Here is a 12,777-nt window from a genome sequence, read left to right as displayed (position 1 = left end):
AAATGGGTTCAAAAGAGGTGTGAATTTATTTCTAAATTTTAATGATTTGCTTACGTAATGACTATTTCAAAGAGAAATGAATTGTGTTCCTCATTTGTTATCTAAATTCTAAAGGGCGTAGTTTGTAGCTTGCATATTTCTTTGTATCTTTGTCATTAGTCCTAATTTCCAATGTAAGATTTGTTCTGTCCATATGTACTTTTCTTCACAAAGCTCAAAACAAGCAGTTAAGAGTGGAAGGATAAATCAAAAGAAAACCAAGAACCTAAGACAAATTTATATGCATCTTAGAGATTTAGGCAACCTAACCAGGTAGATGTATTATCTTCCAAGCGCTCTTGTGTATTAAATGGAAGAGTAATAAAGTCTTGAAGTGTTAAAAGAGTTAAAGTCTGAGATTGCTGTTAATGGCAGATGAACTTTTTTTTGTCAGGACCAAAATGTCTTTGACTCCAAGAAGAAGGTGAAATTAACCAATGCAGAAGGAGTAGAGTTTAAGCTTTCCAAGAAACAGCTGCAAGCTATAGAATTTAACAAAGCTTTGCTTGCTATGTACACAAACCAGGTAGGTAACAAACCTCCAATTCCCCTGGCTAACCCTTTTGGAGGCATAAGGGGTGCCTCAGTACAATTTATTTATATATTTTTTTTGTCTTATATAAGTATACTTTATTTATATACAAATAAATATATATATTATATAAATAAATACATATAAATAAATCAGTACAACTTATTTACATTTTTTGTCTTATATGTCATGTGTTCTTCAGAATGTCATGTATCATAGATTTTATTTGTTAAACAAGTAATTTGCTCAATTCTTTGTAAGGGTCTGCAGCTGCCTTTTAAGAGAAAGAAAATATTATTCACACTTGTAAATGAGATAATGTTCTCATTACCTTATTTCTGATCTGAGTTAAAGTAGAAGTCATTAAAGATGTCGACTGTGATTATAGGCTTAAGATCTTTCATTTTAGTTTGTACTATTTACTTAAGTTATAAATGCTAAGAATGTAATTCTAACTCTAACATGCATTAATTTTAAATAATGATTTTATATTCTTCTGTAACAGAGGTTTTCAGTGGGAGTGAGAGGCAATAACATTTTTATTATTTAGAACTGAGTCTAGATACTTTAGCAAGAAATACCTATACATTTTGTTGTTTTGAAGCAAAGACTGATACTTGTATTTTTTTTTAACAAAATTCTGGAATTTAAGCATACAAATTAATGTTTAGAACTAGTCCTTTCCTAAATACTTTCATAGCTCATGGCTTAAATTTAGTAAATGGAAATTTTTTTCCTATAGGAAAAAATTGAGAATAGATATTATAAATCACTTCTTTCACCCTAGATAGTTGTTCACTTACTATTGTCTTTCAGCTGAGTTCCCTCCTCTTCCATCCCCATCCTTTTCTTTTTGGTCATTCACTTACTGTTTAATTTCATTAACCAACTTATTTGGGGGTGGGGGGGATACTATCTTTTAGGCAGAACAGTGCCGCAAAATATCTGCCAGTTTACAGTCCCAAAGTCCTGAGCATCTCCTGCCTGTATTAATCCAAGCTGCCCAGCTCTGCCGGGAAAAGCAGCACGTAAAAGCAATAGAGCTGCTTCAGGTAAAGGAATTACTTGAATTTTTAATGAGGTGTCAGAGAGTTGCATCCTTGTTTTATTTTCATTATAATAGCCTGCAAACTTGTAAATAAAATGGGAAAACTAGTAGGTAATATACCACTAGACAAATTCCATAGTGTCACTTTAGTTAATTCTTGAGCTACCACTTTGTTTTGTGTAAGTTTGCATTAATGTTTGCCTAAACCCTGAGGAATGCTTTTCATTTGGAGATCAATTTAGCATGAGTTAAAGGTTTGTTTTAGGTTTATAATACCAGAACATGCTTAATCTCTTTTTCAGTAATGTATTTTCTAATGAGTCCCAGTCTAAAAACTCAAACAATTACAGAGATACTGACTTGGTTTTTGTCATTCTAAACCAACTGCTAGATTACATGTTTGAAATTCCTGAGGGTACACTACATTGGAAAGTTGAACTGGGTAAAATTAGGACCATCCTGAAGGGCAGAGTTGTCTAGGCAGGGGTTCTCAGTAAGGATATATCATCTGTTTTGAGTATCTTATTTAAACAAACAACTATGTGGTAACCTGAATTATTATTTGTCTAGTAATGACTTCCTGGAACTTGATATTATTACACTTTCTGAGCATAATTTGATGTTTTTTTTCAGAGCATAATTTTAAAACAAAATAGGTATCAAATGAAATTTTTCCAGAATTAAAATTTTGATCTAAAACCAGAACTTTACTATCTTAAAACTGGATTTAAAATTCTGTGTAGATGTGGTAATTGAAATGTGTGCAGCTAGTTGAATAAATTAAGTGTGATTTTTTTTTTTTCCCTCCAACTAAAACATTTTAGGAATTCTCAGATCAGCATCCAGAAAATGCAGCTGAAATTAAGCTGACCATGGCACAACTGAAAATTTCCCAAGGTATTGATAGTGATTTCATCATGGTTAAAATATCATTTTAATGGAAACATGATTAAAATGATTCTGAAGTACTTGTGGGTTATGTGATTTAAAAAATTTTGCACGATGATGAATCATAATTATTGATGTTTCAAACAGCCTTTTCTTGGGTTATTAAATTTTTAGAATGATTCTCAGTATATGCCTTGAAAGTCAGTAGAAGCAAAGGATTCCTATGTTTCAAAAAATCATGCTTAACGCAAATTTCCTGGGTATGTCATGTGTAGAAATGCTTCTGTCACTTGGTAGTATCTACATGAAATAAGGGTTACTTTGCATTCTAGTTCTCAGAATTTCTTAATCCTTTATCTTTTGTTTATATTTTGACTCATATCTTTGGGGGAGAAGAGGCAAGACAATTTAATGAAAACTGATGTTTTTGAATCTTACAAAAAACTGCTTTTGTTTTTGCCCATGATTCTAAACAAACCCTGAGTGATTGTCTGTAGCTATATATTATCTGCATTTGGTAACCACTATCCAAGTATAACTATTTTAAGTTTAAAATTAAACGAAATTTTAAAAGCCAGTTCCTCCTTTGTACTAGACACATTTCAGAAGCTTCATAACCACATGTGGCTAGTTGAACAGGGTAGATTAGGAAATTTCCATCATAGAAAGTTGTATCTCTGGTGTAGACCATGCATTCTCAGCATTGGGTGGTGGGGATCAGTTGTTTGGTGGATGATCAGAAAAATTACAGATATTATGATGGCTGAAATGAAAATTTCATGGGTAAAGATGAGAATTGACAATGGGGAGGAGGAAATGTCTTAAAAGGCTCCATAGTGTGTAGTAATGAAAACAAGATTGAGAAACATTGTTGGTCTTGGGGTGCCTGGCTGGCTCAGTTGGTAGACCATGAGACTCTTGATCTCAGAGTTGTGAGTTCAAACCCTGGAGCCCCATGTTGGGCATATGGATTACTCTAAAAGAAAAAATACAAACGGGCGCCTGGGTGGCTTAGCTGGTTAAGTATCCAACTCTTGAGACTCTTGATTTCAGCTCAGGTCATGAACTCATGGTTTGTGAGTTCAAGCCCTGTGTCAGGCTCTGCACTGTCCTGACAGCACAGAGATTCTCTGTCTTTGTCTCTCTCTCTCTCTCTCTCTCTCTGCCCTTCTCCCATTCGTGTGCACACGTTGGCATGCACAGATGCTCTCTCTTTCAAATATAAACAAACGTTAAAAAAAAAAAACATTATTGACCTTCCTGTTACCCATACTCACACTTCCTTAACTTCCTCTCTTAATTTTTCTTTTCCCACCTCTCCTTTTTCTTGCTCTTCCCCTTATTTTCTTTCCTTCTCCAGTTTTCAGTTTATTTTTGAAAGGATTATTTATCGTACTAAAATTACTAAGAGCTTATCATGGTTCCTGTGACAAGTCTTTGAAAGGTTATGTTAGTGAGGTATGCAATGAGTAAAAAAACAGTATTTTGACACCATAGGAAGTTTTCCATTGCACTCCCATCTACAGTATTTCATATTTCAAGGTCTTTAGGGTAGAGCTTCCTTTAAGTGACAGTCTACGAAAGGAGAAATAGAACTTAACAGACTGGGTAGGAGTTGGGATACTTCTTTTCTGGTAACATCTCTGCCATTAACTCTGTGGGTGTAAGCAAGGTATATTGTTTCTTTAGGACTCCGTTTCTTTATGTATATGTAAAAAGAATAAGTAGAGTACATTATCTCCAAGATCCCAAAGCTTGAGTATTTAGAGATACTACAAAGTGACTTCTTGTATTTTTTTCATATTTTCTTCAGTGTGATGATGATGATGTTTTTAATCTCTCAAGGTAATATATCCAAAGCATGTCTAATATTGAGAAGCATAGAAGAGTTAAAACATAAACCAGGCATGGTGAGTTTAAAATATTAAAAGACTGAAAGTAATGGAATTGTAGTTTGTTGGTATGTTTGATTTTTTTGTATTTAATTTCTATTTATTCATAATGCAGTAGTAGTTAAAATAATAGTTATTTATCTGGTATACATTTAATCTCACTTTATGTTCTGCTTTGCATTGGTTTATTAGGCAAATATTTGAGGCACTATTTAGGCGTTATATTATCACTGAGAGCCAACTTTAAATAATCTAAGACCTATATAGGGAGTTTCTTAGCCTAAATTATTCTGTCATGTCTTCAGTGTGGTATTTTGAACTAAAGCAATTTAGTAATAGTGGCCAACAAATTTAGTTTTTAGTTCTCTGATGATTCAAGCATCACAGGTTTAAATCAGTGATGTTGCTGTGAAAGCATGTGTTTCAAAGCAGAGACTAATGCTGTAGTTGGTGGTATGTGCATTTATTGTATAGGAACTTTTATTCATGTCTGTATCCTCTAACACAGCTTGTTTACAGTCAGCACTCAGTAAATGTATAACAGTAGTGCTTTCTCTTTTGAAGGCTCATATTTTAAAGACTGGGTGATAATTACTTTATATTAGAAGCAAACATAAAGGTTCCTACTATTTCATATCTGGCCTTTCAAGAAATATTTCCACTTCATCTAGGTTGTTGAATTTCTTGGCATAAAAGTTGTTCCGATATTTCTTACTTATCTCTTTAAGATCTGTAGAACCTCTCTCATTCCTGACACTGGCTATTCAGGTCTTCTTTTTCTGTTTTCTGGTCAGTTTAGCCAGACGTTCATCAGTTTTACTGATTTTCTCTAAGATCCAGCTTTTTGTTTCTCTTTCCTTTCTGACCTCATCTCATTGTGCCCCTCCCATTCTCACTATACTCCAGCCACATGGGCCTCCATGCTGTCCCTCCACACACCAGGCTAGCTTTTCACTGGCTTTTTGTAGTTCAGGCCAGATACGACTTATGGGACATTAGCTGTGCTGAAGTGTACCTCACCAATCACACATTGGAAGTCCCAGCAATGTCTTACCTTATAAACTAATACTCTAAACACTTACTCTCAACTGTTGTACTTACCTTACCATACACTGGTAACAAACTGTGAACTGGCACTACTTTAAGAGGAAAGCTGGGGTGCCTGGGTGGCTCAGTCAGTTAAGCGTCCAACTTCGGCTCAGGTCATGATCTCGCGGTTTGTGAGTTTGAGCCCTGCGTCAGGCTCTGTGCTGACAGCTCAGAGCCTGGAACCTGCTTCCGATTCTGTGTCTCCCTCTCTCTCTGCCCCAGGGTCTCCCACTTGTGCTCTCTCTCTGTCTCTCAAAAATGAATAAATGTAAAAAAAATATTTTTTTAATAATAATAAAAATAATAATAATAAAAGAGGAAAGTTACATTTTATAGATAACTACCTTTGCATTTGGAAACCACTGCTGTATACAGTATTTCTAGTTACTGTGCTCTAAAAAGATAATAATTTAAATATTTTTTTAATAATAATAAAAATAATAATAATAAAAGAGGAAAGTTACATTTTATAGATAACTACCTTTGCATTTGGAAACCACTGCTGTATACAGTATTTCTAGTTACTGTGCTCTAAAAAGATAATAATTTTTATGATGAATTTGGTATTGACAGAGCCTAGCAACTTTTATTTTCTATTTCTTCAATTTTTTTCATTTTCAAAAAGCTTATTCTGGGAGAGAAAGGAATTTTATTCATTAATTTATACTTTTGGCTGGGTAGGTATCTGCATTAGTGACTATGTACAGCCATGAGGAAGATATTGATAGTGCCATTGAGGTCTTCACGCAAGCTATCCAGTGGTATCAAAACCATCAGGTAAATATATGGAATAAATTGTCATGAGGGCATGTTTTTACATAAAAATAAAAAGCTTCAGGGGCACCTGGGTGGCTCAGTTGGCTAAACATCCTACTTTGGCTCAGGTAATGATTTCATGATTCATGGGTTTGAGCCCTGCATCAGGCTCTGTGCTGATAGTTCAGAGCCTGGAGCTTGCTTCGGATTCTATGTCTCCCTCTCTCTGCTCCCCCCTGCTCACATTCTCTCTGTCTCTCAAAAAAATAAAACATTAAAAAAAAATAAAAAGCTGCAAGTAGTGAACTTAGTGAATTGAAATATTCCAAGTCACTGTTTAAAGAATGGAATATTATTAGACTGTCAAATTAATTTTTTAAGTATACCAAGTAAAGTTATTAGAAATAGGAATGGCTGCAAAATTAAAAACAGAAGCTCAGTTATGGTTTTAACTCTGTGTGTGTGTGTGTGTGTGTGTGTGTGTGTGTGTGTTCGTGTATAATCTCAAAAAACAGTAATACATGAATGCATTAGGAGTGCTCATCTTGTCGAGAGAGAGCTCGTGGATGGTAGTAATTGGTGAAACAATAAATACATGCAATAATTGTATCTCATGTGTTCATGGAATAGGAACACTTTTCATTTTTTCCATTATGGGTTTGTTTATAGGCAGTATCCAATTTATAAATATACATTCACACAGTATTTATACTGTTAGCACTATTAGCAGTGGAGGGATATCAGGGTTCTGGGAAATACTGTGTTAATATTTGAGAGCTGTGGTGACATATCTTTAATATTTGCTCATGGGGAAATATTTCTAGTTATAGACAGTGTAGAGATAGGTTATGCTCCAAATTCATAAATTGGTCATCACTTGTATAATTTGTCTACCTCCCTCCCTGTATGTGTGTTATTTTTTGTTGTTTCATGCATTCAGTATAACTTAAGATGAGGAATGTAATGGATAGGTCCATCTTAAAGGTCTAATGAACATAATAACTTTATGAACTTGCTAGATATTTAGCTTAAAACTTTTTTTTCCTCTTTATATTGAACCTGTAGCCCAAATCTTCTGCTCATTTGTCCTTGATAAGAGAAGCTGCAAACTTCAAACTCAAATATGGGCGGAAAAAGGAGGCAATTAGTGACCTAGAACAGCTATGGAAGTAAGTTCTGAAAGGTGGAGATGTAAAAATGCAAATTGTATTGCTGTTATTTGATACAAATAAGTTATTTTCTTGTTTATGTTACTTTTTCCAGTTTCATAAACTGTTTACTATCCTTTTTTTTTAGACAAAATCCAAAAGATATTCACACCCTGGCGCAGCTTATTTCTGCTTACTCACTTGTAGATCCTGAGAAGGCAAAAGCGTATCCTTTTGATTGTTGTTCCAGATAGCTCCCAAATGCATGCTAGATCCTTTCCACTACCTCATTTGACCAGGGCTTTTTCTGTTGTTGTTTTTGCTTTTTGTTTTTTGTATTTTTTTTTAAGACTTTATTTTTAAGTAATCTCTACAACCATCGTGGGGCTGGAAATCACACCCCAAGATGAAGAGTCCGCAGGCTCCACAGCTGAGCCAGCCAGGTGCCCACTCCCCAGCAGGACTTTTTCTGTTGTAAGTTTCAACAAACAAACAACACCCTCTACTAACTAGTAAGAGCAAAAATGAGAATTTATTGATCAACATGACTAAAAACTAACATAACAGATCCATCTTGGGGTACAGTTTGATCCAGAAGCAAAAATGAAGTCAACAAGATGCAGCTGTGTCTCTTCAGGTTCAAGTCCAGCAGCATAAAAAAAAAAAAGAAAAAGCATATTTTATTTGAGTAGTTGTGAAAGATTCTGAGATGTCATTTTGATTGAACTGTCTTAAGTTACATGCCCATCTCAAACAATTACTGGAGAGATTCAGTGCCTTAATTGGCTGTGCTACTCTACTCCATCAGGGTGTGCTCATGAACCCAAGGTGGAGTGGTGGATGCTAAGCAGCCATGAGTCAAAACCTTTATAGTGAGCAAGTCTATGAGGTATAACCATGGTAGTTGTTTTAGAATGGAGATTTTATTAAGCTACCATCTTGAAGTGTGTCACTGAGTTAAGGAATGGATGATTAAATTATTGCTCTTTTTTCAGGGTATATGATATGTAATTGACCTCATGACCTGATGTGTTTTTCTGTAGAAGATTTAAGAACATTTTTTTACTTTTGGCAAAGGACATCAAAAACTGTCTTTCTTTTAACAGACATATATATGTATATATATATTGTGTTCCTGAACTCCTGTTCAATCCCAGTCTTAGTAAACACCTGCCCTCGTCAGATAGTATGTCTCTGAAAGTAGATGTCGAGGCTCTTGAAAATTCTCCTGGTGCTACTTACATTCGGAAAAAGGGTGGAAAAGTTGCTGGAGATAGTCAACCAAAGGAGCAAGGGTAATGTTTTTCATTGTAACATTCACTAATGCTGACTTTAAATTATATAAGGAATAAAAAATACATTCTCTGAAAATTCCATGTGAATAAAGTTTAAGTCCCCTTTGTTCCCCTTCTCTTTTGCTATACCCAGTTCTTAGTCCTCATCCTGTTTACCCCTAGTAGTGTACTCTGCTCCCCCTAGTACTGAGTGTATATCCTTCAGGATCTTCTTTGTGTTTACACACAAAGATAATTTTAAAATATTTTCTTTGGATTGGTTTATTTTTTGTTTTTTTACAGAAGGGAGTAATATATTGTTCTTACTGTTTTCCGCCTTCTGAGTCGTGGAGATTTTTCCATATTCCTAGTATAGACATACTTCATTCTTTTTATGCATAGTATTCCATTGGCTGGATATTCTCTACTTTTTTTATTTGTAAGTTTTTGATGTACACTTAGTACATCATTTAGTAATTCTATACCAGAATTCAGATGAAGTTTATTTTGTTGATTTGGAGGAAGGATTAGCCACCTTCATTGACTTAGAAGTCAGTCATTCTTTTTTTTTTCTTTTTTATAGTTTACCTGTTTATTTTGAGAGAAAGAGAAAGAGAGAGCTCACACATGTGTGCAAGAGTAGTGGAGGGGCAGAGGGAGAGAAAGAATCCCAAGCAGGCTCAGTGCCACAGACTTGAACCCACAGACTGTGAGATCGTGACCTGAGCCTAAATCAGGAGATGGACTCTTAACCGACTGAGCACCCAGGTGCCCTAGAAGTCAGCAATTCTTACTCTCCCATGTTGCCATCTCAGAAACACTGTGGAGGCCTACAGTGTAATGTTTAAGATTCTATGAATAGAGAGGATGAATAGAGAATGGAAGGCATATAACCCTTACCCCAGATTTGTGGCTTTCATAATTTTTCACTGTTTTCTCCTTTTTTGAAAGAATGCCTTTTGAAATGCAAATTTTTTTTTGTAACTTAAAAAAATACATCAACAACAGTTATATGATTAACTTCGTTATGAACTCTATTTGGTAAAAAAAAAAAAAAAAGCACTGTCATCCTGATAATAGGTTTTTAAAACTAAAATAAGGAATTGTACATCCCAGAGATACTACATTGTTCCATATTCCATTTCATCATATAAGTCCTACCTCAAGCTTCATCAAAATGAAAAATTCAAGCCAGATCTTAAGGGGATTTTTAAATAACACCTATTTTATATATCTTTAGTAATTTTTTTTCCTCTTCCAAAACAGAGTTGAGTAATCAGTAGGAATATAGTTCTTTTCTAATTCTTTATTTATTTAATTTTTAACTAATCTCTATATCCAGCATTGGGGTTTGAATTTACAGCCCAAGAATAAGAGTCACTGCTTTTCCAACTGAGCCAGCCGGGTGCCCCCTTTTCTAATCCTAAGTCTAGCAGAAGGAAATAATAAATTAAATCCATTTAATTTCAGTAAAGGTTGCGTGCTCTGTGATTGTGCAGAGCATAGAGGAGTATACCAGAGGGAACAGTTTCTTCCTGGGGACAGTCAGGGGTTAAAAAATTACTTCAAGGAAGAAGTGATTGTGTTGACTCTTAAAGAGGATGAATTAAGCAGAGTGCAAGCAAAAGCAAAGAAGAAATTGCAGAGAACCTTTGAGAAATTGTAGGTCTGACTGTAGAGTGTGATTAGTAGAGAGGCAATTTAGAAGACTATTGCATGGTCTGGGTGAGAGATGAAACTCGAAAGTAAGACCCTGTTGGGGCATTTGGGTAGTTCAGTTGGTTAAGCATCCACTGTTTGATTTTGGCTCAGGTCGTGATCTCACATTTCATGGGTTTGAGCCCCACGCTGAGTGTGCGCTGAGCGTAGAGCCTGCTTGGGATTCTCTCTCTCCCTCTCTCTCTTCTACTCCCCTGCTTGCGTTCTCCTTCTCAAAATAAATAAAAAGTAAACATTAAGGGACACTTGGCTCAGTCAAACGTCCAACTTCAGCTCAGGTTATGATCTCACGGTTCATAAGTTGAAGCCCCACATGGGGGCTGACAGCTCAGAGCCTGGAGCCTGCTTTAGATTCAGTGTCTCGGTCTCTTTCTGTTCTTACCCCGCTCGTGCTCTGTCTCTGCCCCTCCCTCTGTATGTGTGTCTCTCTCTCTCTCTTTCTCTCTCTCTCTCTCTCGCAAAAATAAACATTTAAAAAAGTTTTTAAAGAAAGTAAATAAACATCAAATAAATAAAGACACTGTATGTTGCATATCCTATTTTTGAGGGTACCCCAAAAGAACTTCCACAATTGAATGACTTGTTAGAATGACTTTTTGGCAGGAATTGTTGCAGTCTCATCTTTTTGCTTCACTGTTTCATAGTTCCCATAGAGATATAGCACATGATTATGTACAGAGGTATTTTCTATGTCTGCCTCTTAACTGCTGTCAATACTTACTGAAGTGTCTTCTTGATTTTTCATGCTCCTTTCAGCACCACCACCCCCTTTTTTGGTCAGTGTACTTAATGAAGATTTTACTTAAAAAATTCTATAAACTTACCAGTTTCAAGATTTGAAAGATAAAGAAGTACAGAGTAAAAGCTTCCTCCCACCCATGTGTGCTCTCCTCTCCCCAAGGTCACAGCCAATGTTACTTGTCTTACATACCCTCCCAGAGATATTCTTTGTGTGTGTGATATGTATACATGTTCTTTTGCCTAAAAGTTTAGTTACCTGTTCTCTAGTTTTACCAAGCATATAACTTAACATAGTATTGTAGATTTTATGCTTATTCAAGTTTCTTTCCTTTTTACACAGACTTAATATATGGCAATGTAAATGGTATCTACATTGCTAGCCCTCTTTTTTAAACCACTTTCCAAAAGCTGCAGTGTACGAAGCTTGATTAAACTTAACCAGTATACTGAAAACAATAATACACTGTGTGTTAACTAACTAGAATTTAAATAAAAATTTGAGGAGGAAAAAAATACCTAGAGAGGAATTGAGATTATGACTTACTCAATTTAATATTTGTTCCTGCAGCTACTTGAAGAGCAGCAGAATTAGTGCCCCAGCATTGGCTCTTCCATCACAGACACTTGAAGCCAGTCAACCTGAAAACAATGACCTCACTCAAACCGTTTTTAAAGGCTTCTTTTAGGAAGGACAGATGCTCCATTGGGTGATAACCTTGTTCCATCAGTATGCATGGAATCCTCTCCACCCAAGGCCAATTTCTACTGGCAGAGTTTGTTCAGTGTGTTTTTGTTTTTGAATAAAATATGCTTGAATGCAAAAGTGGAAAAAGTAAAAATAAAAAAAAAATAAACTTAACCAGTATTAATATCCCAGCTAGTTTATAAAGTTTGGCAAGACAATATAAAATCTTAAATGCCTTTATGATAAAATGCCCAGCTCACTCTTTTGCACGTTTATTCTGCTATAAATATTTTATGATGATGGTAATGATATTTCTTCTCTTTATAGACAGGGAGATTTGAAAAAGAAGAAGAAAAAAAAGAAAGGTAAGAGTTTTTTCTTTTTTTATCTTTAGATTCTGTCTTATAGAATCTTCAATTAAAAGCTTGAGTTTAGCCCTATATAAAAGTCGTCATGCATAAATACATTGTCCTCTCTTCTGTCTTTGAACACTGACTTTAGTCTCGACTATAGCTAACATTTTATTTTTTTAAAGAGTACAGCTCTAGAGAGTTTGATTCCCTGAATTTACATTGTTCCTCTAGTTATGTTGCTCTTTTGCTGTGACTGTGAATAGGTTACTTAAGATACCTGCCTGAGTTTTTCATCTATGAAATGGAATGTGGGGGCGCCTGGGTGGCTCAGTCGTTAAGCATCCAACTCTTGATTTCGGCTCAGGTCGTGATCCCTAGGGTTGTGGGATTGAGCCCTGCATCAGGCTCTGTGCTGGGCATGGAGCCTGCTTGAGATTCATTCTCTCTCTCTCTCTCTGTCTCTTTCTTTCTTCCTCCCTCCCTCCCTCCCTCCCTTCCTGTCCCTGCCCCCTTCTCCCCCACTTAGGCTCTGTCTCTCTCTTAAAAAAAAGGTGGGGGCTGGGAACAGAGCTTGTTGTTTATATCCAGCCTTTCAGAGAAGGACTTTCTGCAG

The 12,777-nt window shown here is 35.6% G+C and overlaps 1 protein-coding gene and 1 long non-coding RNA gene across 3 annotated transcripts in view; one reads left to right on the top strand and one right to left on the bottom strand.

The window, feature by feature from the left end:
• The window catches only part of SRP72 (signal recognition particle 72), a 29,488-nt gene that overhangs the window by 12,120 nt on the left and 4,591 nt on the right, over window positions 1–12,777 (top strand). For both annotated transcript variants that reach the window (XM_042936305.1, XM_042936306.1), the window contains exons 9-17: window positions 434–565; window positions 1,495–1,623; window positions 2,444–2,516; window positions 4,353–4,417; window positions 6,170–6,265; window positions 7,310–7,413; window positions 7,541–7,618; window positions 8,550–8,687; window positions 12,139–12,176. In XM_042936305.1, the coding sequence (XP_042792239.1) occupies window positions 434–565; window positions 1,495–1,623; window positions 2,444–2,516; window positions 4,353–4,417; window positions 6,170–6,265; window positions 7,310–7,413; window positions 7,541–7,618; window positions 8,550–8,687; window positions 12,139–12,176 (853 nt within the window). The remainder of the gene's footprint in view (window positions 1–433; window positions 566–1,494; window positions 1,624–2,443; window positions 2,517–4,352; window positions 4,418–6,169; window positions 6,266–7,309; window positions 7,414–7,540; window positions 7,619–8,549; window positions 8,688–12,138; window positions 12,177–12,777) is intronic.
• Window positions 7,772–12,777, bottom strand: part of LOC122218210 — an 11,873-nt gene continuing 6,867 nt past the window's right edge. Inside the window, exons 2-3 of the long non-coding RNA XR_006201944.1 lie at window positions 11,671–11,765; window positions 7,772–8,023 (exon numbers count right to left, since the gene is read on the bottom strand). This is a non-coding gene — a long non-coding RNA (uncharacterized LOC122218210). The remainder of the gene's footprint in view (window positions 8,024–11,670; window positions 11,766–12,777) is intronic.

Source organism: Panthera leo, chromosome B1, assembly GCF_018350215.1.
Source record: "Panthera leo isolate Ple1 chromosome B1, P.leo_Ple1_pat1.1, whole genome shotgun sequence".
NCBI classification, from domain to species: Eukaryota; Metazoa; Chordata; class Mammalia; order Carnivora; family Felidae; genus Panthera; species Panthera leo.
Note: the sequence above shows the minus strand (reverse complement) of the source record. Positions and strands in the feature narration are given on the sequence as shown.